Source organism: Phasianus colchicus, chromosome 14 (assembly GCF_987193195.1).
Source record: "Phasianus colchicus chromosome 14, bPhaCol1.hap1.1, whole genome shotgun sequence".
Classification (NCBI taxonomy): Eukaryota; Metazoa; Chordata; class Aves; order Galliformes; family Phasianidae; genus Phasianus; species Phasianus colchicus.
In genome coordinates this window covers 15877692-15903248 of record NC_143449.1, presented here as the reverse complement: position 1 = coordinate 15903248, position 25557 = coordinate 15877692, and the positions used below count along the sequence as shown (strand labels likewise).

The following is a 25557-nucleotide window of genomic DNA, read 5'->3' as shown; positions in this document are numbered from 1 at the left end:
TGAGGGAACCTTGCTTCATGTCTTCTCCCTTCGAGCTGAGCTCCATGAGGGAGGTGATGTATGAGTTGGTGGGTTTGCACCAGAAGCAATTTAAGCATTTGCAGGATTAGTTGAAGACCAAGACTCTTTCTTAGAACCCTGAATAATACGTTCCTGCCCTCTAGGATGTTCTCAGTGGTTTTCCTGGCAAGAACAGGCCAAGGAGTCACTTCCACTACTGAATTCTTCTGAGGCTGTTTGCAAAAGCAGCAGCGAGTGCTCGGAAAGCAAACCTGGTAAATATTAGAAGAAGGTTGTGTAATTGCCTGGCTTTGTGGTTCGTTTTAGCTTTGCATGGGTGGGCACTGCGGTGTGAACCTACTTTCAGTTCCATTGATGTGCTTGCTTTGCAAAACTAACAAAAAACCCCAAGCAGCCCCTTTTTGAAAATCCTGAGGACCACCCCAAAGGCCGTGTGCACTGCTGTTATTTCATGCACTGACAGAGGGAATGAGCGATGAGCATCAGTGAGAGCACAAAGCGCTGCTCATGGGCAGGGAATTGCTTTACCCATTGGATACCCAAAGCAAAAGGGATGCTCCAGGCTGTGCTGTGGGCTGAGCATCTGCTGAGCTCAGTATTCATTTTCAAGTGTGAAACAGCCTTTGTGGAAAGGATGCGCAGCTCAGCAGGGTGCTCAGTGTCCTGCCTCTCTCCAGCAGGAGATGAAATTATCCCAGATATCTTCCTGGTGACAAATGTGCCAGGCTCTAATGGAGATGTTGTGCCAGTAGGCAGGAGAGCTGGAGCTGCCAAGAAGCCTGTGGTCATTGACGCCTACGTTGGAAAGGAAATATGTCCCTTAGGATAATACTCCATTTGTGGAACAGCCTTTCTGTGCAGCTACCGTGACATCAGCTTTGTCAGTGCATCTCCTGCTCACCGAGCACATTCACAGAGGGCATCAGGGACCCCCCACCCTGCAGCAGTTGCAGCATCCCAATGCTGCATTGCCATGGCAATATCTCCATCTGGTACCTCCCCAGCAGACTGTGGGGAGAGTCTGTGCTTGGCCACTAAGGTGCATATTTGGCATTCGTTGTTGTGCCAGCACCATTTTCTTCCACAGAAACACCCTGAGGTGACATCTTTGTCCTCCTGTCTCACTCTGATCCTTTCTGCAGCAGCGGCCAAAGAGGGATGGATGGGGCAGGGAGGAGTCAGCAGATGGCAGAGTTGTTTTAGCATCCAGTCTCTGCCATGCCGTGCAGCTCACGGGGATTTTATGTTGGATTTCTTAGCAAGATTATGTCCCAGGGCTCAGAGCACTGCAGCGTGGTCTGGAGCGAGCTGTGCCCAGGCTGAGCGTGGCAGCTCTCAGTGGGAACACACTGCCCACGACTCGAAGTCTCACTGCTGCCCCTGCGGGTTACCATCGCAGCACCTTTTGCATGCCATTCACAGCGATGCTGCTCTGCCTTTGTGTTGCTTTGAGAAAGATTCTGGATTGATTTTGTAGGCTAAAGCCATGTGTGTGTCTTGTCCGGGCGTTCAGCCTTAGCATTTACTAGAGCACAGAGCAGTGTGTAGGTTTACACTTAGGTGCTGCCTTCTCTGTGGTTCGGTCCCTGTCTGGGGCTTTTCTCCTTGCCTGCCCCTCTCAAATAGGCTCACCCTCACTCACCCACACAGCCCCTCACCTGTCATTTCCATGAGTGTGAGCCTCTTGGGCTCTGTGGGGATCCCAGTGACCCAGAGGATCATGCTGGGACTGACACGATGCTTTTCTTTGCAAGCATGGCCACGTCTTATAGGGCAGAGATGCTGTGCATCCTTTGCTCCTCCAGCAGATACTGCTTCTTCCACTGCCCAGCACTTTCAGGGGGGCTTTGGCCATGTGTTTGACCTCTCCATGGTATCTAATTCTAATTTAATGCAAGCAGGAACAATAATAACAAGACTTAACAAGCTCTTTGGTCCCTGCTACCACCACGTGTAGCGTGGCTGATCTCGCCTCAAGTGATAAGACAGAAGCACAGCGCAGTGCACCTTTGATTTCCAGCTTCTGAACTGGTACAAACCATGCAGCCACATCCCTCCTCTGCCCTGAACCTTTTGTTTTGCACACCAACCCCACGCAGATGCAGGTATTGTTTCGGTCCCGTCCCAGTAGGGGAACCAGGGGCGATACACAAGCAATGCCGGGCCCCCCCCCACCCACACCACAGCACTTCGCCGTGGGAGGCGGCCGCTGGGTGCAAAAACCTCCCGTGGGCTTTGCTCATCCCCCATCACGTTTCGTTTTGGCTTTGATGGTCCCAGACCTGTGCACTCTGAGCTGGGCAGAGCAGCACCCTGGGGCGTGCTGGGTGCTCCTGCCTTCCTTCCGTGGTGACTCACGGATGTTTGGCAGCATGGGGCTGCAGCTCACCCTGTGCCAGCCTCTATTTTTAGGAAGCTGGGAGAGGGAGGTGCAGCCGTCACAGCAAGAAGTTTCTAGTGCCTTTTGTGGTTTCACGGCTGCACTGAGGCTTCGCATCAGCACTTTGGAGGCACGTCCTCTTAGTGGCTCTGTGTGGCACACACCACCCAGATGTAGTGTGTGCTGCCCAGATGTGCTGCCTAGACGTGCAGCCCAGATGTGGTGAAAGCCACGTGCCCTTCGGGGCCCTCTGTCCTGCAATGAGGCTGGTTCCTCTGCTTTTCCTGGCCCTCCACCCACCCCGATCCCCTTGGGATCACCAGCTTGGGATGCACCCATGGCTGCAGCAGGGATGGATGGTGGGAAGGGGCTTAGGAGATGGCACCCCCGGAGCTGGTTAGCTCAGAGGGACAGCAGCACCCAGTGCTGTCCCCTGCAGCTTTTCCCCTCGGCTCTTGGTTGCTCAACAGGATGGCAGAGAAGGGAGAGGTGTCCCCTTGCATGTCTGGGCATTCTCCCCTGGCCTTGCAGTGACCTGTGGCAGCTCACCTTATGCCTGCTGGAGCCTGGAGTGTTTGCTGACCCCCACAGGTATCTCTCTGTGGGCGTGTGACACCATGAGCAACCAGGCTGAAGCCTACAATTGCCACAATAATGCTATGATGGCCACCTCCTGCCCTTCTCTTCCATAGACCATCCCAAGCCAGACCTTTCCTACTAACCCTGAGGTTGCTCTGTGCTCCAGAGCTTTCTGTAAGTCATACAAAGTTTAAAAAAAATGAACGGAAATTGTAATGTAACCTTTCCTTCTCCGGATGCTGGTGATATTTTCTGTGATGTTCTGGCTCTGTCTGTCTCCTCTCTGTCCTGTGACGGGTGTAATCCTGAACTCACGAGATCTCGGGAGACACAAGAAAAGAAAATCTAAAGAAATGATAAAATAAATGATGGAAAAGCTCAAATATCTGCTCGTGGTCAAAAGGACTAAATCAGGTTTTTCTCATAGGTTTCCTTCCGCATCCCTCCTACAGCACTGCAGGCAAACTCCTTTTGTGACTCAGAGTAAAATCCTCTTTCTGAGTGTATTGCTCATAGTGGTGCACAGCACCTGGCTTTTGTCAAGTGTAACGAGCTGGTGAGGTGAGCAGCATGTTATAAAGAGCTAGTTACATGAAACCGCAGCAAGCACCCAAAAAATTCACTCTCTTTTTATCAGCTTTCACCTTGCTGTGTTCAGAACTGCTCCCGGCCTGTGGCAGATCACCAGGGCTTGCAACCGGATATTTTCTCAGTAAACAAAACCGAGTGCAGTGGAGACAATTTGCTGATCAGCGGAAAGACTGCAAGTAGGTCAATAGGAATGCAAGCGATGGATCACATTTTCCCATCGTCTCACTCGGGTTGGAAGAACTTCAGTCGTTTGGGTGCGCGAGCAGATGGGTATGGTTATGTTCATGAGGGCTGGGGGTGAAAGAAAACCCTGTTGGCTTCCCAGTGGTGGGATTGTCTCCAGGTGCAGGTGAACTTCATCTTCTCTGGGGGAATCCCACATAGGTAAGCACTGGGTGCTCCTTAATCCCTCCATGCCCCTCTGCTCACTTCCCCAAGTTGGCCACAGCAGGAAGTGGCCAACGATGTTTAGCCATGAGACAACCTGGCTCTGGAGGAGCTAACATGGATTTTGAGCCCCTCATCCCACCCATGAGGTGCAGAACCACCACAGGACTTGGTAATGGTGCCAGAGGATTTTGAGGATTTTGAGCCCCTCATCCCACCCATGTGGTGCAGAACCACCTGGTAATGGTGCCAGAGGAGATGGTTGGGGCTGGATTGCCAACACAACAAAATGCTTTCCTGAAGAAGAGCGACTAGCCTGCCCTCCTAACAAGGCACGCTGACGATTCTCTGCTGGGATCCCCACTGTCATAATTTCCACACCGCCTTTTTCGTCAGGGCACTGGTGACTATTGAGGCTGTGTTTCTTGGTTTTCAGAGCAAACCAGAGAGCTTCCATCAACATTTTGTGTTGGGGACCCCAAAGCGAAGCCTTTCCCTATCCTCATAGAGCTGCAGATGTGTGCTCTGGGGCTGGGCTTTCCGGCATTTCCTGCATCTTTCTCTCATTTTGGTGAAATGGTGGTAAGTGGTTATCCAGAAACATCTCTGAGAAGGTTTCATCTGCTGGGGATGGCCAGAGCTCAGGGATTGCTGTGCAAAACCTTATTTGCTGCTCTCTGCATCACTCACTGCTGTGGTTTCACACTTTATTGACTGCCTCTGGGTCCCAACACTGGGGATTCGGGGAAAGTATTAAGTAACGACTTCTCATGTCGTTTTGCTTCTCATATGAAGACTTCCTCCAAGCATGAGTATTAAATTTGGAGGAAAGTCTGAAGAGCTTTGGAAAATATCAGTGGTTGCCCTCTGGCTGAGGCATGGGGTGAGGACATAAGAGCGTGTGCTGAAGGGTTGCTGTGGCCCCCAGTGCCATGGGATTTCCCTGGGAGCAGCTTTTGATGATGCAGGTGGCAGACCCTCCATGGCAGGGACGGTTCTGTCAGCTCAGAGCCCTGCCAGGGACCAGGGCTGATATTTCCAAAGGTAACACTGGTTACAACGTGAGAGGGAAGGAAAGCACTGGTTTGTAGGGCCCTCAAACAGCATGGGGGCTGCAGTCCCGTCCCAAACAGGCTATCCAGGAAAGTGATAGAGTCATCATCCCTGAAGGTGTTCTAGAAACATGGAGATGTGGCACTGAGCGACATGGTCATATCAGCCTTGTGGGGATGGGTTGATGGTTGTATTTGATGACCTTAGAGGTCATTTCCAACCTCAATGATTCCATGATTATATGATTCTATAATTCAGTGCTCCACTCTGTGCAAGAGGGTGGCAGAGACAGCATGGCAAGGGGGCACAGGACCCTGGAGATCCATCAGCCACTGAATTGCTGCCAGCAAAGATCCTGGCGTTGTCACGCATTTGTGATTTGGGTTATATTTGGGTTATTTGGCTATATTTAGGAACACAGTGACCTGCCAAGGTCAAATACTGACTGGGTTGCAAAGATGTTTGTGCTTTGCTACCAGCACTTGCATTTGTAGCTAAGAGCACCCTAACCACACAGGACAGGATGCGAGAGAGTGGGTAGATAGCAAAAGCGAGTGCTGGAGCCTATCCTGCTGTGCTGTGCAGCCCCGTGGCGCTGGGAGCCCTTCTCTGCTGTCACTGTGGGTGAGCAGCACTGCTTAGCACCACCCTGCTTCTGGCAGGATCCAGCCCTTTATTTGCTGCGTGCACATCTGATAAGAGCATTGCCTTCAGCCTGTTACTTTCAAAACAACTTTGCATGATAGTTTGATCAACCCAGCCCCCCGTGCAGGCAGCCCAACTTCATCTTCTATGCTCTAGCATGGAGCAAAGCTAGTCTATATAGCAGAGATCTATGATTGGTAGCAGTGCCCAGAGTCCCCAGCAGCCCTTTCCATGCCCAGATTTGTGTTAGTGGGGACACAGTCTGAGGATGCTTGTGCCTGTGATTGCAGGGTGAGCACTTCACCATGACGGTGGAAAAGCTGCTCAAAATGTGTCTTTCCAAACTGATGGCCAAGCACCAAGACCCAAAGTTTTGCTGTCCAGGAGCATGAAGCCATGCCCACACTGTGGTCCCAGTGCCCACAGAGATGTCCATTTCTGCAGGAGCACCCATCCTAATCCTACCTGGGGAGACTTCACCTCTGGGGGACACAAGGGAAAGACAGGAACCAGCACAACCCATCTGCCTTCCCCAAGTATTGCAAAATTGTCCCTCTCACAAAGGAAACAGAATAGAAAGTCTTTCTTCCCATTTTGAGAAATGAATGAGTTCCAAAAAGCTTCCCAATGCCTGGCAGCCCCCACCACAATTCAGCGATACTGCCCACTGACTCACGGTCTACCTTGCTCTGAAGATGACTAGTCACGAAGCATTCATCCACAATAGGAAAAAAACAACACTGGGGAAAGCCAGGAGTGTTTCGGAGGCAGATATGAAAATTCAGAATAAGAATTGCTACCTGCTTCTGGTAGGATGGTAGGAAAAAGTATGGAAGTGCACCAGAGAAGGACGTCTAAGCAACCTCTTTTTTGTTGTGGGAGATGGTGGTGAACAAACCTACCCACTACGAAGGTTTTTTTCCAGGAAGTGTAGGTTGCTGCAACCTGTATCCCTTGAGCAGCGGCTGCTCACACAACAGTTCTCATGCTACTTGCAAGCAGCTCATTTGCAGGAGCACCAGCACCGTACCCGGAGGATGAATGAAGCCTACAGCTCTGCAGCACCCCGACCCATGAGCAGCACCTCTCCCAGCACCATGAAAATGTTTATGTGCTTCCTCGCTGTATTCATAGTGGTACAGACCATTGGGACCGTACTTTTCTGCTTATATCTTCACATGAAGATGGATAAGGTAAGTGTTGGATAAGATGAAGTTGTCTCTGCTGGACTGCTAACACCATTTGCCTTCAGCATGGAGAGGGCTGGTCACCCAAAGGAGGAACATTGGGCAAGATGTTGCTGACCACTGGACTGATGCAGGAATGGGGTTTATACAGCCGTGTTCTTGTTTCTGCTCTAACTTGCCGCTAAGAGAAGATGTACATAGATGAAGAGATCTGTTCCTTTCGTTAACAAAGTGAGAATGGATTGATAAAGAGGAGCTGCTAAGGGCAAACCTGGCAGAAGTAGCCAGTCTGAGTGAACCAGGGTGCTGTGTTAGCTTTCGGGTTCCTGCTGGTCGTGCTGATGCCACAGCAGCACTGGGGCACTCATCAGGGGTAAGAGAGTCCAGAAATTAAGTTTTTCAAGGTCAGGCTGGACGGGGCTCTGAGCACCTGATGGAGATGTAGATATCCCTGTTTATTTCGGGCAATATGCACTGGATGACTTTAAAGATCCCTTCCAATTCAAACAGTTTTATGATTGTGGGATTCTTTCTGCTTTGGGAAAATAAGCAGTGGACCTTAATACTTCACCCTTTTTGATGGAAGGTGCGTAGTATCCATAATCCTGTCCCACATGTGAGACTTCACTTAGCAAAAACAGAAAAGCTGAAAAGCTGTATTTGAAGTTGCTGTGACTGCAGCAGCACCGCACAATGCTTAAAATCACTGATCTAAAACTGTTTCCCCCAAAGCAGAAAACGTATAAACTACAGAAATGGAATAGATCTTGAACCCAGAATGCAGATGCAAAGATAAGACTGGTATTAGCACCTTTTAAATGTGTTGTCTTGATCTAAATTAAGATGTAAGTGGGTGACAGCCTGGGGCGTGGGCTTCCTGGCCGAGCAAAGTGGGGCAGCTCTGGGTTGGGGCACCACCAGTGGATTTTGCTGGTGGATGGTGGGAGCAATTGGTGTCTCTCTCCTCCCCATGCTGAGCGAAGACCACTGACCTTCCCAAGCTGTGATTTGGAGAGGATGCCTCTTATCTGCATTCCCCAGCAGCAACTCACTGACCCTCTCTCTTCTCTCCCCCATTGGCAGATGGAAGAGGTGTTGAGTTTAAATGAAGATTACATCTTCCTGAGGAAAGTGCAGAAATGTCAGACAGAAGAAGGTCAGAAGTCAACATTATTGGACTGTGAAAAAGTTCTAAAAGGCTTCCAGGACCTCCAGTGCAAGGTAGATCGCTGCTGGGTGGATACAACCCCTGCTGAAGGTGGAGAGAGACTCCCAGCCACACACAAAGCATCACCCAAAGCCTTCTTGAAATCTTGGGGCTACAGAACAAGTGCTCTTTTTTATACCTTTTTTTACATGATATTTTTACACTATTGACATCGATGAAAAATCTCATTCACTTTTTCCCCAAAGTGTGTCCAGAGCAGGTCCAACTGCAGCATGCCCAAGGCGGGATGGGATGGAGCTGCCATCCTGGCCTGAAAACTATTGGTGTTCTGCTGTCTTCCAGCTCTCTCAGTTGCTGTGCGGGTGGGAAGGAGGATGTTAGGAACACTTTCAAGCTCAGCCATTAATGACAGTGCATGACTTGGATCAGCTGGAGTTGAGTCCAGCAAGGAGCAGGAGGAAGATGCCATGCAAATGCCTCCCCATGGCTTAGGAACATCACTTCCACCTACTGGCAGAGGTTTCTCACGTTTGGGTGCAGAAAAGCCACCTTGCAGAGCATTTTAATTGCACAGCATTATTAAAATTAAAGACCTAAGTCCAAAAGCTCTGCAACCCTTATGCTGCAAAGAGCAGGGCAGCCCACAGCCGTACATAATTCTGGGAAGGTGCTGGGGGATGTGATGGCTTCTGGTACCTTCTGCTGGTAACAAACAGCACCAATTGAATTTTGTCCAGAGCATCCTTTACATACAGGCTTTAATGATGTTTGATTCATACATCTTAAAGGAGTGTATTATTTTTAGAAAATGTAAGGATACATATCTTCAAGTATATATTTTTGCTGTTGTTGCAGGATAGGACAGCCAGCGAGGAGTTGCCAAAATTTGAAATGCACAGAGGTGAGTGTCATGGTGCTGCTGAAGGGAGGAGAGATGAGTGACTGCAGGGGGAAGGGGCAGGGGGCAGGGGACAGAAGAGAGGGTCGGGTCCTTTGATCCCCTTGGTGGAGTCTGTCGGGAGCAGCAGAGCATCTCCATGGGTGGGACTGTGCATGGCATGGGGTTGGCACAGACCTGGACACAGTTGTCTTGCCAAGATACTGCATTGACCAAAGTTGATGAAAACAAACTCAAAATTAAATCCTTCCCTTTTTCTCCTCGCAGGTCATGAGCACCCCCACTGGAAGAGTAGGAATGAGACATCTGTGGCAGGTAAGCATCCAAGTCACGTAATTGCTGAGGCCAGATCCTTCCTCATTCAGAGGGGAGGGGGCTTTGCAGACTGCCTCTGGGCTGGATGTGCACCATGGAGAAGCCATGGGAATTCCAGATTGTGGGGGTAGAGCAGTGCTGGGCCCCAGTAACACCAGTGTTTCCAAATTGCAGAGGAGAAGAGGCAGCCGATTGCAACGCACCTGGCAGGGGTGAAGAGCAGCAGAGCAGTGCGAGGTAAGGCAGCACTCGTGGCTTTGTCCCCAGCACGGCCCTATCTACGTGCCATCCCACATGGCTTACCGAGGCAAATAAGAGTTTGCAGGGTCAGCCTCCCAGTCTCACAAGGATTTCTCAATCAGAGCATGTTTGATTTAATTCTGGAGTAACTGCCGGTAATCGGCAACTGCTCTTTCCATCTCTGACGCAGCAATTCACCCAGAGCTCAGTCTACCTGTGGAAAGCTCTGTATTAGATAAGATCAAAGAATCAAGATGCTTGCTGCATTTTGAAACTCCCTGTTTGAGCACTTGTTGCAATTACAAAGCAGTCCCAATCTCAATGGGCTGCCAGGAGCTTTGTGATTCGGCAGTCGGGGCAGAGGAGATGTCTCCATGAGAGTTCATGTCCACAAGCTGCTCCAAGGACACCACTCGTGCCCCAGAAGCGATGGCAGCATGATGGCAGCAGCAGGTCTGTGGGGTAGGCAGAGCTCCTAGAGGTGGGAGCAGCACCAGATGCTCATTTTTGCACTTCTTTGGAGAAGTCTTACCTCTGCCCCAAGCACTGATCTTTAAGGTCACTTCCAACCCAAGCCAGTCTATGATTCTATGACGTCCACGTGGTTAGATGAAGGAGGCAAGGTGCTTCTCCATTCACATCAGTGCAAGGCCTTGTGTCTCACCAACTGCATCCCAGCTTCAGGGATGGGAATCTGTGTCCCATGGCTTGGGGATGGTGTCTTGGGGTGGACAGGAACCCCCTTTTGCCCCATTGGGGTTGGAGGCTGTGATGCCAAATGACCAAGGGGCTGCCCTACAAAATCAGCCTCCCAAGCAAAATCTATCCAAGCTCAATAGCCATATTTTCTCCCCAGTGCTGGAGTGGAAGACGACGAGCTATGCCCCAACAAGCAACTTGATCTCCTACCATGAGGGGAAGCTGAAGGTGGAGAAAGCAGGGCTCTACTACATCTACGCACAAGTCAGCTTCTGCACCAAGGCGGCGGCTTCGGCGCCGTTCACCCTCTATATTTATTTGTACCTCCCCATGGAAGAGGACCGTCTCCTGATGAAGGGACTCGACACGCACAGCACCTCCACGGCTCTCTGTGAGCTCCAGTCCATCCGGGAGGGCGGTGTCTTTGAGCTGCGGCAGGGCGACATGGTCTTCGTCAACGTGACGGACTCAACGCTAGTGAACACCAACCCTGGCAACACCTACTTTGGCATGTTCAAGCTGTAGAGAGGAAGGGCGCAGCCCGACTCTGTTGAGCCAAGGGGCTTTCCCTGTTTCCCCTATTTATGTTCCTCTGCCTCTTTGTTGTTCTTGTTTCTTATATTGTATATTTTGTTATTTATTGATGAGGGCCAAGGGGCCCTGAGAACAGGAAAGGAAAAAAGTTTGAAGCTGTCGTTGTCTGCACTTCTTTTTTTTCTTTCATTGGTAGGGTTGCGTGTCTGGTCTATCATGCCCTGCTCTGCTGGCCCCATTACGCCCCATAATTTAGCAAACTCTACCAATGCTCTTTCCTTCCTAACACCTTAGGATGGCTCAGGGCGCTCTGGCCATGCTAGGTTCGAGCTTATCTCCTGTACCCATCTGTTTACAGAACATCAACGGAAAAAAACATTAAAAGGCTGAAGAACATCTCTAAAGGAATCGATCAGCCAGGCACTGTCCCTACATGTTGGCTGTTGGTGATACATTATTGCCACCCTAACTGTATTATGCTGAAAACTCCTTTTTTCCACTCATAGCTGCCTACAGGACTCAGCCTTCTTGCTCAACATGTCCAAGTTTGTGCTGGTTGAAATTCAACCATCATCAAAAACACTGTTGGTGGCTGGGGGTGGCTGCTGCTTTCAACCCAGAGCTCTGGTAAGGCACTGGTGTTGCTCTGCTTCTGGTGAACCAAATTTGCCCAAGAGAATGCTCTCATGCCAAATAAAGAGCCCCTGTGGAAGGGTTTTGGCATGGTTTGGACATGCTGCCTCTCTCTAGCTGTCCTCTGTGGGAGCAGAACCAGGAAAGCACTGAGGTGGCAGGGGATGCACAAAGATTGGGAACATTCCTGGAGGCAACAAGTCTACAAGTGGAGGAGATATCAGATCTGGGTGCTTCCTGGGGTTTGCGTGGCATGAGGCTGTGGGCCTGGTTCTGCTGCGGTGCTCGAGTGCAGGTGCTGCCAGGTTGGACACATCAGTGATGAGTGCCCACTGCTGCCTCCACAAAATCAGAGCAGGATTGCTAAGCCTGCCTGGTTTTGTCATAATTCAATTTGCAGTTTATTGTGGCTGTTCTCCAAAGCTGCATAACTTTGTCTGAGAACGGAGCGTTCTTGTACCATGCCATGTATAAAAACTATTTATTTAACTTGAGCTAAAACTGCCTCATATTTATGGACAGAGGGACTAACCCAAAGTGCATGGGAAACTGCACAGTGTGAAGGAGCTGCATGTGGCTGTGGTTGTGTTTTGTAATGCCTTTTGACATTTGGAGTCCCCATTCCTGAGTGTATCTGATGCATCATGCAAGCTGCAGAGCATTGTCGAGCCCTGCAGTACCTGCTGCAATGGGGCTTTGGATAGCATCATGCCCCATGATGGGGGGCTTTGTCTGCTTTGAATGCTGCAAACCTTTCCCAGTGTGACCTCTTGATGTCCTATACAGGGTTTGGGGATCAGCAGGGCATCAGGACAGTGCAAGGGACACAGTGGGGAGAGCTGGCCCCAAACACATTGGGACACACTGGAGATGCAGGGCAGGGCTGGGTGCATTCCAAGCAAGGGCAGGAGAGCAGGAGGGCAGCATGAGGTGCAGCTGGAGGGGCTCATTTAGGAGATTTATAGCACCTGGCTGGAACAGGTCTTTTGCTTTTGCCTGGGTGATGCAAGGTTCTCTTTCCTGCTTTGCAGCAGGTGGATGGGATGATGCGGTGCACAAGGTCAGAGCCTGTAGGGATCTGGGTGGGGAGGGTAGTGCTCTCAGGAGTAGAGATGCTGCTGGGCTGGAAAGCTGTTAAATGCTATCTCTCCCTTCCAGCCAGTCTCCCAGCCTCGCACCGCTGCCTTTCCTGGGGCTCTTGTTTCTTGCCTCTGTTTCTTCGCTTGCCAAAAATAGCCTGTGAGATGCTGATGAGAGGCTGCACGTGGGAGGAGAGGCGATGTGTGTGTCACCATCCAGCTGTCAGGCTCAGCCCATGGCCTTCTCCCGGGCTGCTTTGTTCTCCTTCCCTCCGCGGTGCCGCAGCTTTCCTCTCCCTGTGGAAAGTTTGAAGGTCATCAATACACTGATTTTTCCCTCACTGCAGGGCCCCGCTGTCACTTATTGGGCTGTGGAATTTATGGTTTCTAAGATGATTTTTCTCCTTCCTAAGTGAAGAAGTGAGAAGGAGCCAAGGGGAAGATGAATACACCTCGGTGGCAGCTGCCCTGGCATGTGGACCAAATGGGCACCTCCCAGGCTGCCCCAGCCTCACTGGGGGTCTGACTGCACACATTAAGCTGCTTTTTGGGTCTGTTCTCACGCTGGTGGCTTTTGAAGCCCAGCTCTGTTGCCTGGAGGATGCTGGTGCTGCCTGCATTATTTTGCTTGTGCAAAGGGACCTGGTGTAAGGGAAGGGGATAAACGGAGTCCGTACTCAGTAGAGAGTGGGGGGTTCTGGTTAAGACCTGGATTTGGCCCCATGGGGATGTGGGAAGGGAGGTGCTCCCTCCAAAATGAGCTGAGGGTTGCTTTGCCTTTGCTCTCTGGACCACTTGTTGCTCAAGGACATCGGGTTTGGATGTAGCACTGCTCTGGCTCTGCAGTTTCCTGAATGTCCCACCAAAGAGTTAAAGATACCAGGGTGCAAGAGAGGACTTGTCCAAGCAGTAGACCAAAGGAAATCCTGTCACCACACCTAATCCCCAGAAAAAAAAAAAAAAAAAAAGATAAAGCAGTAACAAAAACAAAACAAAACAAAAAAAAATTAAAACAGGCAGGAAGTGGCTTATCTACAGCAACCAAGTGGTGCAATGGAGAAGAGCTCCTCTCCATAAAGCATTCCTGACAACGGGACACAACTGGGACGCAAGGGATGGAAACGCATCTCCCTGCCCCAGCACCAATGGGAATGATCCCTAAATGCCATGGTGACCATCCACACCAGCATTCCCCTGCTGTCCAGTGTGTCAGAGTGCAGAACCCAGCATTTCAGCCCCTTTTCTCTGAAACAAAAGATGCCCATAGCAAGTGCTGCTGTACTTGCTGAGTGCTCAGCAGGTTTCTGTGCTGCACTGACTTGTTTCCCTCAGTGCAGCCCCAGAGAGAGGGGAGATGGACACAAAGGGCTAAGAAGCGATTTTTATCCTTTATTTGTTGAAAATGTCAATTAAAAAACTGTCCAAAATAAAAACATGTTAGAAAAGTTGAACTTGCACAAGTAGTTACAGTAAATAAACCTACGTGACAAAGATAAAGTGGAAGGCAGCTGACACAACATCCATCTAAAGACAGACTCACTGGAACCTATTTACAAAGCACTGTAAACAAAGTAAATATGGAAACATTGCTGTCCATCCGGCATGGCTTCTTTTCCTTTTTATTTTTTTGGCTTCTAGCTCTTAACAAACGCCTGATCAAAAACATCCCAGTGCAGCCTCCATCACCTTACATCTTATAAACATGCATATGTACACAGCACAGGTTTCAACTAAACCGTGGGCAGTGGGGAAACATTCCTACCTTCTCCTAGGTGTACAAATGGCCCTTGGTTTTCCTCCTTGTGCTGACTGCATGGTGTGAACCCCAGCCCAGCCCATCTTTGGGCATGATGATGCTGGGGCAGACAGCAGTGCAGCCAAGCTCCAGCATATGCAGGAAGATGGTTATGCTGGGAAATGGCTTACTAGCACAGCAGGGTCCAGCTCGCCCTAAAGACTCTTTGCTATGTTCTGCCTGAATTTTAATTGCAAGGAGAGAATCGTAATTATTGACTCTGTTATATCCTTCATGACCGACGTAGGACTGTAAGAAGCTGCAGTGTGTCTGCATGCACAGGGACCGTGCTGCCATGTGATACACTGAAGGCTTATAATTAACAAAAGGTTAATTGTAAATGCTGCTAAGGAAGGAAGGAAAACATCAGTTATAAACTAGGGTGTAACACCAAATAAAGTGAAGATAACTGGATACATATGCATGTTGTCCGTGTGCTGTGTTCAAGGAGCTATGCAGGGATCTGGGAGGTGCTGCACGTCCTTGCCCCAGGAGCATTCCAGCTCTTGTCAAAGCCTAAATATAAATACCTTTCCTATCCCAGAAGTTCCTTTTTCCTATAAGAAAAGCCCCTTTGGGGCAATGGGGGAGAAGCGGCCACCCTGGCCTTCAGGCAGGAGCCTAATGTGGGCAGAAGGGAGAAGGGGACGAGCATACCTGGGGGGTGTTTTTGCTGTCAAGCAGTGTTTGCATTTCATATGGAGAAAAGCATATCCTGCGAGGGGAAGCACAGCAAAACTATAAACTCATATAATACGTGGACACTCCAAGTGAAAAGAAAGCAGGGGGTAAGAGTTCCTGGTCATGCTTAAGAAAAGGGGCTGGGGGCACTACCTGTTGTGCTAACAATGAGCTCTTAGGAGGCAGTACTGTGCAATACACCTTCTCGTGTGCTCTGACAGGTGCTCCAGGTTTGACTTCCCCAAGGAATTAAAACGCCTTTGTGTTAATTGCATGTTTTAATCAGTATCGAGGCCACACAGGAACTGCAGTATTGCTGGGCTGTAGTTCACTACAGTCAATAAACGGGGAAGAAGAAGGTGGATGGGAATAGCTTCCCCAGTTGTGATTATCTGAAAAAAGGAGCACGGTGCTTTTTTGGTTTCTGCTCATTGCCATCTCAATACTGTTTTCATTCAATAAATAAGTACTAGTGCTTTTGAAGAGAATGAAAGCATCAAGAAGTGATGGGAAACTGCTGCCAAACCCTCTGTGAGCAGCAGTCACTGGCACAGGCTGGGTTTGCTCCAATGAGGTATCAGCTGCTGCAGATGGATTGTGAATCACGGACCGCTCACTGATGCTTGAGTTGTGATAGATTGCTTGTTTGCTTGATTTCCTTATTGGATGGAAGAAAAAACTATTTTTTTTCTTTTTTTTTGGTAACAAAATTCCCCGGACCAACAAAATGAGGAGGAAGAAGAGGCAAAGGATCCAGTTCTGCTTCCCAAAATACACCTGAGGTCACACTGCCAACAGCTTCTCCTTGAGCTCAGGCAATCAGCGATGATTTGCGTCCCGTCTCCTCCCTGCTGCACTCATCTGTCTGCTTCAGCAGCCGCCGCACCAGCTTCTCCAGGTCCTTCCGGGACTTCAGCTCTTCCTCCAAACACTGCTTCATCCTTTTGTTCTCCTATGAAGCGGAAAAATAAAGGAAGAATGGGGTGGTTAATACCCATGTACTCCACAAGCCAAGGTGCCAAGGTGCCAGGGGCATGTGGCACGTGTGACAAAGTGCCAGGGTCACAGCCCTCTGAGTTGAACCACATGGGCTATTTGAGGTCTGATTTGTTCAAGAAGACCCTCAACACTGGCAGATGGGCATGGCAGCAGCAATGTGTCTACAGCTACAGGATGGGACCAGGTGAGATTTCTCCCAGACGTCACCCGGCCGACTCAGACAAACAGAACCACTGCAGTTACCTGTTTCAGTTCCTTCACTTCGTCTTTCAGTGCATAAACTGTGTCAACAAGGCTCCTGCAGAAAGAAAAAATGCAAGAAAACAGAAATCAAATGAAAACATAAGGAGCTGAAGTGCAGTAAAACAGCAACAGCATTGGGAGCTTGTCGACTGAAGCAATGGTGCTTCCATCCCCCTGTTTTCCCCTTTTCTTTGCATTTTCTTCTTCTCCATTACAAGCTTTGCATAGCCAAAGGCACTGCTGCCACTGAGGTCACTCAGGAGCATTGGTAGACCATCAGCCAAAAATTCACATCTCTTTTCTCAAAACTTGAAAAAAAAAACAAAAAAACAACAAACCAAACCAACCCTGCTTTGCTGTCTTGAAGTTATCAACAAGGTCTGTGGTTTGGCTTCCTTGTTTATGCTACTGCAAAAAATAACAACAATGGTTTTTAAACTGAAGTATATCTTACAGAGCAGCCCCAAATCCTTCAGGCTGTGATGCAAAAAGTAAACCTAGAAAGAATGCACCGCTTGGGTGAGAGGAGGGGGCCAACACCACCACCCCAATGCTGAAGCTATGGAGCAGGCTGGGAGCACTCAGGCAGCACTTCGAAGGGCAGCAGCAGAGCACAGTGTCTGCAGTTGGAGAAGAAAAACAAACAACAAAGCTACTTATTTGGTTCTGTCCTCCCTGACCCAGTTCACTATACCCAGAGGAGCGCTGGGACTCCATACATTGGCTCTCAGGACCTGTGCGTGGGCTCCCAGGGGAAAGCAGCCATCTCTGAGCTGCTGAGAATATAGCTCTGTACTTAAAAAGGGAGAAAATAGCCACTGGAATAGCCTTGTGCTCTTGGGACAAGGCAGCAGCTTGGCCATGGGTCTGCAGCCTCACTTACTTTTCCTCCGTGACAGTCTGACCATTGCTCCTCGTTTCCTCGATGATGATTTTCTCCTCCTCAGGAAGAAGGACTTGGGGGATGGAGTCCTTACGGGAGCCTGCGTGCAAGAAGTGCTCATCAGGGAGAAAAAGGGAGACTTTTCCTGGAGTCCACAGCAGAGGCTGGGAGAGCAAAGCAGGGGCTGGGTGTGCTGCCGAACCAGAGCAGCGAGGGACAGCTTCCAGCAGCACTCAAAGCTCCATCATTACTTATAAATGAAATGCCTCGGTGAGGGTCAGGAGCTCTCTGAAGAACACGGTCTCCCTTTCACAAACATGCCATTATTTGATAGTTCAGTGATTTAATTTGACATCTTACCAGCAGTGATAAATAGTTTTATTTCCAGAGTTGAAGATGGTAGATAGGTTCTTATGAAGCAGCTTGTTCTTAAATACGCAGCTGATGGAGAGATAATATTCATGCTTCCTTTCTAAAGCTACATGCAACCTGAGATTAGCATCAGGTTTTCAGTGCTGACAGCCACAGGCACTGACTAGGTTGTTTAATTCCTAACGAGTGCTGGTGAAGTAGCTGTGTCTCATCTGCCCTCCTATCTGCTCATTCTCTGTGTTTAGAAGAAAAACAATGGCAACTAAACCGCTGAATAGATGAAGCTCCCTTATCTCAAAGATTGAACACCACACAGTTTCCTAACATGAGTCTCTCTGCTCACTGATGTAACAAGCTGTTTTTTCCCAGAGGGTTATCAGTGTTACAGGCAGGAGGAGCATTCAAGAACCTGCTGTGTGCCCACCTGAGCTGAGTGCCTGCTGGAAACCCGCCCCAGTGCAGTATGCCTCGATCACCTTCAGGATCTGAGCATCTTCCTCCAGTGCAGCAGTACCTGGAACATAACACAGACATCAGCTGCTGCAAAAGCCAAGCTCTCTGTGTTCATTTCTCCCAGCCTTTGGGTAAGAGAATGTTGTTTCCTTGACTGACAGCCGTGGGACTTTCCCTAATTCCTTTCTGAGCTCCTTCACATTTTCTGGCCTTTGCAACATCCTGTGACATTGAGCACCATGACTAAATGGTGTGAAGGCACACTTCTAGCTGCCTAGCAGAACTCAGGGCCAGCACAGTGTCTGAGTACTTTCTAGCAGCTCCTTGGCTTTGTGGCCACAATGAACCGCCTGCAGCCATGTGGCTTCGTGGTGGGAATCACACTGAGAGCCATGGTGCTGCCTGGAGCCCCAGCTCAGGTTCTGCACACACCTGGAGCCCCAGCAGCACGTGAGCTCACTGCTGTGCTGCACCTTGCAAGGTAAGAAAAGCCCTTCTCAAAGCCCCGTGAAGACTGCTGAGCTCAAACCTCAGAAAAGAAGAGAAAAAGAATCAGCACTTACTTTTCCTAATAACAAACTCTTCATCTGATGCTTTTCTCTCAGTTTTCCTTTTTGGAAGAAACTTCTTCATTGTTTTCGGACTTTTGCTGGAGTCCTATAGGGAAACAGAGCATTGTGTTTAACCAGCACCAAAGGCAGCTCCAGCAGCAGAGCAGCTCGGGCTGGATGCAGCTATTGGCGCTACGCACAAAGCATTACAGAACTACAAAGCAGACAATGACAGCGCTGGGGGGAAATGGTGTTCTTTGCTTTTCCCATGTACAGTTCTGTGTCCACTGCTCCCTCTCACAAAGGTGGGAATTCATAGAATCATTCAGGTTGGAAAAGATCACTAAGATCCCCAAGTCCAGCCCCAACCCACCCCGCCATGCCCATCACCACGTCCCTCTGTGCCACATCCCCATGGTTCAGGAGCACCTCCAGGAACAGTGACTCCATCACCTCACTGAGTAGAAATGTTTCCTAATTGCACCTGCAGGTCTGGGACAGGACACGCTCCTTTAGCAGATATCCCTCAGCTAACAGCCTTTGGCCAAAGAACTCAGCCACATTCACAGCATTCTGGGTTTGCTTATCAGTAATGTGGCCTCTGTCAGAAAACTTTAAAATATTATTTCTTTGACACAACTAGATTTCTAATTAAAAAAATAGCAAATGACATTGCTTCTCAGTGCATTTGCTTGAGAGTACACATACCCCCCAACATACACAGAGAACAAACAAACACACACACACAGTTAGTGTTTGCTATGGCTTCACAAGGAAGGAACACAAGCTCTTTGTCTCCTTCACTGAGTTACACATCTTGCTGATTAGGAATTAGTATATTAATAGGTTACATGCAATTCCAATTTTAAGGAATGACGAGGCATGCCAGGAAGTTTTAGTATCAGGGTCCTAAATCCTTCTTGAGAGATCTCAGCATTTGCCAATTGCCACTGACTCTCGTGTTAAGTTATGGATGCAGCCAGGCAAAACGAGGGTTGTGCAAGCACAAGAAGCATGAACAGCACCAAGCAGTCTTTGCCACAACAAGCCAAAGAGATGTATCTACCCTTACCTTCAAAATATAAGACATCCTCTACAATGAATATGCAAAGAAAGAGAAGATGAGTGTGAGAGACTGATGATTTTACTGACCAAGTCCTTTAAATCCACAATTCTAAAACACATTTAAATGTTAGTGTTGTGATTAATCGTCACACCCTCCACACTGCTTCTGCTATCAGCATGCAAAGGAGAATGGCGTCATGCAAAACTGAAAAAGTTACATGGAAAACATATGGGAAGCGGGCATTAATCCACTCTGAACACATCCATATAGAGAGCATGCTTCCTGGGTTAGTGGTAGGTTTCAGTAGATGTTGCTTGTTTAAGAGAACGGTGCTTGAAACGGGCTGACATCCATACGACTGATGCCTGGGGACGAAGGGATGCAGTGCTCTGCCCAACTTATGGCAAAGCCCAGGGCTGTGACTTCTCAGAGAGCACTGCATGGCTCTCCTGCTGCTCCGACCAGCAGAAGTTACAAATCCCAGTGCTAAAAAAACCCTTCACCTAATGCAACTGACAAAAAGAAAAAAAAGAAATGGAAATCATCTGTAAACCTTTCTCAGTTTGCTAACTAACCTGAATCCGGGCACACTGCTTTACCCACAGCACCTGCTCTGTCATTGCAAATGATTACTGGAAACAGAACAGGAAAAATGACCCAATTTCAATGGAAATAACAGCGGTGCTGTGCGGTACGCAAGCAGGTTCTGGGGTTTCCTGAACACAGCTAGGTATGAGGAAATGCACAAGACTGTGCCATCCCATCCTACACCATCAGAAGCCAATTAAAGTAACAATGGATGTCTGAAAATCTCTCATCTTTTAATCAAACTCCCCCACGCTCTTCCCTGCAAGAGACACTTGAAATGGTTCTATTTGTTCATTATAGAAGCAAGGAGACTTGTGCTGAGCTGTTAGCATCGCTCATTTTGTGCTGCAGTTTAATCTGGGGTCAACACCTGCAATTGCCACTGCAGGGCCATGGGCTGCATGCCCAGGGCTATCACACAGAGGTTGTAGAGAAGCTCTTAGCTATTGAAGGACTCTGCATCAGTGCTTGCAAATGAAGGCGCATGAAGGCTGGGGGTGCTGTGATACCGCTGCTCCCATCCACATCACATTTTTGGGCCTTCCATGTGCTGTGTGCAGCCCCTCAGGGCTCCCTGCCTCCAGCATCACCCCTCACCTCCTTTACACTGATGGTGTAAAAGAATCCACGGCAGGAAATGAGTGAGAAATTGCAAAGGAGACTGTGGTACTAATGAAATCACTCAATCCGTGGTTTTGGCCTCTAATATAAATAAATCTCATTCTTGTACTTTCACGCAGAAAAATTTCTTCTCTAATTAAAGCCTCTCCCTAGATTTTAGTGCACAGTGCAAGCACAAGGCTGTTTAGTCTACAGTAAGGATTTGGAACATGCAAAGTTTAAGGGTGGTTTCCCACCTGTTCATTTGGTTTCGGATTAATTTAATTCCCAAAGTGAAACGCGTTGTTTTATGAATTTTAAGAAATATATCAAAACACAGTGGAGCTACTTAAAAATCTCTGCCTGGAACAACAGCCCCACAGCCCTCTGGCTGCTGTCCCTGAGTCCTGGAGGGCTGAGCTGGCCATGAGCCCTGTACTCACCCCATCTCTGTCCCCCTGGGAGCCCAGGCAGTGATGCTCCCATGCTGCTGTACCCAGAAAGGCCGGTGACTCAGAACTGGAGTGCTCAGTCAGTAAGAGGAACGTTGCTGTGTTACTGGTGAGTAATCCCAAAAGTTTAACGCAAGGTAGGGAAGGATGGTGCTGCAGTTGCAGTGGGGGGTGAGAATGGGAGCGGGGGTTTATTTTGGGTTTCCCCACGCCGCCTCCTACCCCAGGCTGGGGGTTGTTGCGGGGGATGCTACACATCCCAGTGGGTGATGGGTGTGTGAATATGGGATCAAACATCACGGCTGCTGCACTGCCCTGCTCTAGCCACCAAAACAAAGATCTAAATCATACAAAACACCAGGCCTGTCTCTCCATCCCTCAGTGCAGCTGTGGACTTGACACCAGGGATGGGGCTGACCCTGCAAACACACACGCTCATGCTTCACTTGCAGCTCAAAGCCAGCTGCAGCAACCAGCATGCATCACTTATTTGCACAGCATTTCCTCTCAGCATCCTTGTTGTCTAAAGGAGCAGCAATGCTACTCTGGGGTAAGATGCCTGAATACAAGTGCTATGGAATCGCTGTGCTCACCATGCACACAGCATTACCTCTTTGTAACTCAGCGCTGCCGATGGTCGGAGGGGAGGAGCGGGACGGAGGCAGCTCAAGCTCCAGGGTTTGAGGATTTTGGGGGGCTCCAGGGGTCCACGGATCTGTCCAGTGGAGCCAAATGTCTGAGGAAATGGATGAGAAAAAGCTCAGCCAGCATTGAGGAACAGTGGGCAGCAGGCAGGCTGGGAGAAGGCTTCCTTACCGAATGGGCGCTCCAGGACTGCGTTTTGGACACGGTGTTGCACGTCCCTTTGGTCAGCCTCTGCAAGTGCTCAAGCCACTCGTGCAAATCCTGGCTGGTGCTGCAGGACACGGTGATGCGCTCCATCATGTTCCCTGCAGCAGTGGGTCAAACAACTGGCTTTAGCTGGGTTAGCACAGGGAGATGCCCAGAATTTGGACAGCACATGGTACAAGAGCAAAGAGAAGGAGAAGGACTGGCACTGATGGCAGCTGCTGCTTGCACTCGAGCAGCCCCAGGCAGAGGCCACACACTGACCTGCGATTTCAAACATGTGCTCGTTCCCTTCAGCATCTTCCAGCTTTGTCAGCGTCATTCCTGTTAAAGGCAGCCTTCCCTAAGAAAAGTGAGCAGGAATCAGTGTCTGCAACTGCTTCCTGTGTGGGTGTTGTTCTGCTCCTTTCTGCTGATTCCTTTCTTTGGAATTGCCTTTAGAAACTAATTTGTGAAGGCCTCAGACTGCAGGAAGAGATGCCTCTGATGTATGGATCTAGATTTCCCTGCACAACTAGGTTAAACCCCTGAGCAGAGGCTCCCATGACAGCTGAGTCATTCCCTGCTCACCTGCCACTCTTTCTACTCACCCTTTTTACACAGAAGCCAGGACTACCAACTTCCCCTGGTCCTTCTGAACACCTTCCCTGTGCTTTGCATGACGCGCTGCCCGCTCACCTCCCTCCCACTGCTGGGTGACATCACAAAACTCAGCCAAATCCTTCCCAAACCTTCAACGTCTGCCTCATCACCTTCACATATGACTGTGAGATATCGTCCACTGACAGGCAGTTTGTATAGGGAAAAACCCCACAGTGAGTTCAGGACACCCAACGCACAATAAATGCTTGAGAACAGCATGCAGGACAGGTATGGTGTGGTTTTGTGTTCTAATTTCAGAGCACTCACACTTCCCAAATGCTGTCTAACCTGTTGGCAGCACAGAGCTGCTCGCAGTGTGTCCTGGCACATGTGGCAGAACACAGCCCCGCTTCCCAGCCCACTTACATCACAACAGAGATTTGAATTTGATAAAGAGATATCTGACATCCTTTTCACACCTGATGCCTTGCAGCTTCAAATCAAGCGTGCCTACCTGATAGATGAACCCGCTCATCCGCGGGCTTGCAGATAGCATGAGCAAAACATTTGAAAACAACAAGAAATATCGCTCTTCTTTCTCCTGCCAGGACAAGAATGGAGGTTAGGCCAGTCTGAAGCATTTCCCTGCAGCAAATCAAACCTGCTGCAACTGCAACCACAGTTTGAGAAGGACTGACCCCAAACCACTCATTTTGGCTTTTTTTTCTTTACAGCATCTTATTTCTGCATTGGCTTTTCTGAGCAAACAGTTCCATCAGAACTGTTCCTTCAGAACAGTTCTGCATCCTGCTGATTCTGAAGATATTACTGATTTCCCCTCCCCATCAGAAGAACAAGACCTCATGTCCCCAGCACTTCACATCCCAAACAGAACTCAGGGACTGAACACTGCAGGGTTTTGTATAACAGGTCATAGAGAAGCAACCAAATTGATGCTAACAGGCACAGTCCCACCGAAAAGTCAGCACACACACAGTATTAACGGGTCTAACACTATTGGTGGGTGCCTGCTGAAAGCACAGGTGTGACACTTGGGCAGTAGGTTTTGCCTGTTGCAAAATGCATGCAGGACGTCGCAACAGGTGACATTAAAACATGCCATAAAGGCGCCCTCATTTCTCATTGCTCAGAGTAAGTCATGGGGGAAAAAGAGGGAAAGTCATGCACCGTGTTAATAGAGCATCGGGGCACGATGTGTTCATGCAGGAGATGCACTCACCTCACTGCCCCCACTCTGCACCATGACCTGGGACATGTAGATGATGTTTCCCATTGTTTTTATGTCCTCTCCTTCCCAACGCTGGATGGATTCGGAAAGGATCTGCAGCTCAAGTTGTTTCCTCTTTCTCAGCTCCTGGCACTGCGACTGCAAATCACCACGGAGCACTCTGTTAGCAGGGCCAGCACAAACCCAAACTATCCCAACAAAGATGGTTTCACCCATCAGCCATGCTGGGCTCAGCACTCAGGAGATCGCACTGCACAGAAGAGCTACCAGTTCTACTGCTTTACCACAAAAGGAACCCAGAATGATGGCAAAAACCCAGCAAAGGTCGATACTATCACTCATAAAAAATAGTTGCCAACTTGTAAAAGCATCGCTGTTTCGGCTCTGCTTCACAAATCTTGTCAAAAATTATACCACACTGATTTATGGTGTAATGAATACGTTAAAATGTCAAACAAATTGCAAATTACACTGAGCAAACTTTTCTTTCCAAACCAGCTCTACCTCTGAGAGTACAGGGTCACATTTTCCAAACCAAGCGAGCCACACAGCTAAACGTTTCTCATTTTGCTGGTGCTCAGAGAGGTTCATCTCATTTTGCTGAAGCAGCAAAAAGAATTATCCCTGCAGTGGTGCACAGCCCCCAGGAATCAGATGTGCAGATATTTTCTTATCAGAATCTGCAGCAAGAAGTTGGCAAAGCATTTCAGCAGGGCAGTGGAGCAGCACAAAAGGGAACTTCTGGAGCTGCACAAGGCTGCAGCGATGCTCACAGCTGCGGACTGGTGGAGCAAATTCAAACAAAGTGCACAGCAGTCCCTCACGGTCTAAGCAGAGGCAGCACACAGCAGGGCTCTGCAGTCACTGCTTTCACCTCTCTGAGCCCAGACACTGTGGGATCATGAGAAGCATCTCTGCCTATCAAACCTCAAACCCACACCAAACCCCTCTAGTCCTGCCATCATTACGTTGCGTTGCTCAGTGCACAGTTCAAGTAAAACCATCTGTCACTTATGGGCGTTTGTCACTTATGGGCATTCCTAAAGATTTATGACACGTTACAAATTCACAGAATCATTCCCCTTCTAGAATAAATGGAACGGGAGTTGAGTTTCTAAGTAAATGTAACATGATCACCCTTTCCTGTTTTCTATGAACTTTCTCCTCCCCATCTTTTATCTGCACTGCTAAGCAATGAAACCTGCATCTGCCATGCTAAGGAAGGAAGTTGGACCACATCTGGAGTGGTTATAGTGAAAGGTATTTTAGTGACTACAAAGAAAGGGAGACGATAGCTTTTATAATAACTGAAAAAAGCTTTGCTAGATGAAACCTTTGTGCATGTGGATGGCTTTCACTCCTCTTTTTCGTTTCATTGCACCAAGACTTTGAGGGGCGTAGGTAGCACAGAACACAGAAACAGCACTGGTACGTGCCTCTGACTCATCATTTTGCTGTCATTTGTCCATTCCTCACTGATGGCCACAACACCAGGAGCCACATACACATGCGTCTCAGCCAGGGATGCCCATAGGGCACATCTCAACCAACAGCATCAGGTGGCACATGATGAAGGTGCAAAGCAAAAGGAGATGAAAGGGCCCCAGCCACCAGCACTGCCCACACACAGCTCTGCAGCAGCACTCGGAGCTGGAGATCTCTGCTGCTGGGAGCCAGCACACAACTCTTGAAAGAAGCAACCAGAGGGGCACTCAAGGCTTGCAACCCGAAATTAAGAGTCTTTATCAACCATCTTTTCCATTCCAAAAGACCTTTTTTTGTTGT

At 49.0% G+C, this 25557-nt stretch overlaps 2 protein-coding genes across 3 annotated transcripts in view; one reads left to right on the top strand and one right to left on the bottom strand.

Moving 5' to 3' along the window:
- Positions 1–6585: 6585 nt before the first annotated feature.
- Positions 6586–11895, top strand: CD40LG (CD40 ligand). The gene is made up of 6 exons (XM_031594263.2): positions 6586–6849; positions 7927–8064; positions 8867–8912; positions 9177–9224; positions 9399–9461; positions 10321–11895. The coding sequence occupies exons 1-6, from the start codon at positions 6694–6696 to the stop codon at positions 10686–10688; spliced, it is 819 nt and encodes a 272-aa protein (XP_031450123.2). The 5' UTR covers positions 6586–6693; the 3' UTR covers positions 10689–11895.
- A 1883-nt stretch (positions 11896–13778) lies between these two features.
- The window catches only part of ARHGEF6 (Rac/Cdc42 guanine nucleotide exchange factor 6), a 30862-nt gene continuing 19083 nt past the window's right edge, over positions 13779–25557 (bottom strand). Inside the window, exons 12-22 of one of the 2 annotated variants that reach the window (XM_031594264.2) lie at positions 23764–23910; positions 23038–23124; positions 22206–22284; positions 21909–22042; positions 21703–21828; positions 19459–19479; positions 18399–18492; positions 17807–17896; positions 17011–17110; positions 16128–16182; positions 13779–15837 (exon numbers count right to left, since the gene is read on the bottom strand). In XM_031594264.2, the coding sequence (XP_031450124.1) occupies positions 15697–15837; positions 16128–16182; positions 17011–17110; positions 17807–17896; positions 18399–18492; positions 19459–19479; positions 21703–21828; positions 21909–22042; positions 22206–22284; positions 23038–23124; positions 23764–23910 (1074 nt within the window). In that variant the 3' untranslated portion in view covers positions 13779–15696. The remainder of the gene's footprint in view (positions 15838–16127; positions 16183–17010; positions 17111–17806; positions 17897–18398; positions 18493–19458; positions 19480–21702; positions 21829–21908; positions 22043–22205; positions 22285–23037; positions 23125–23763; positions 23911–25557) is intronic. The other variant, XM_090150323.1, reaches the window with a different exon arrangement.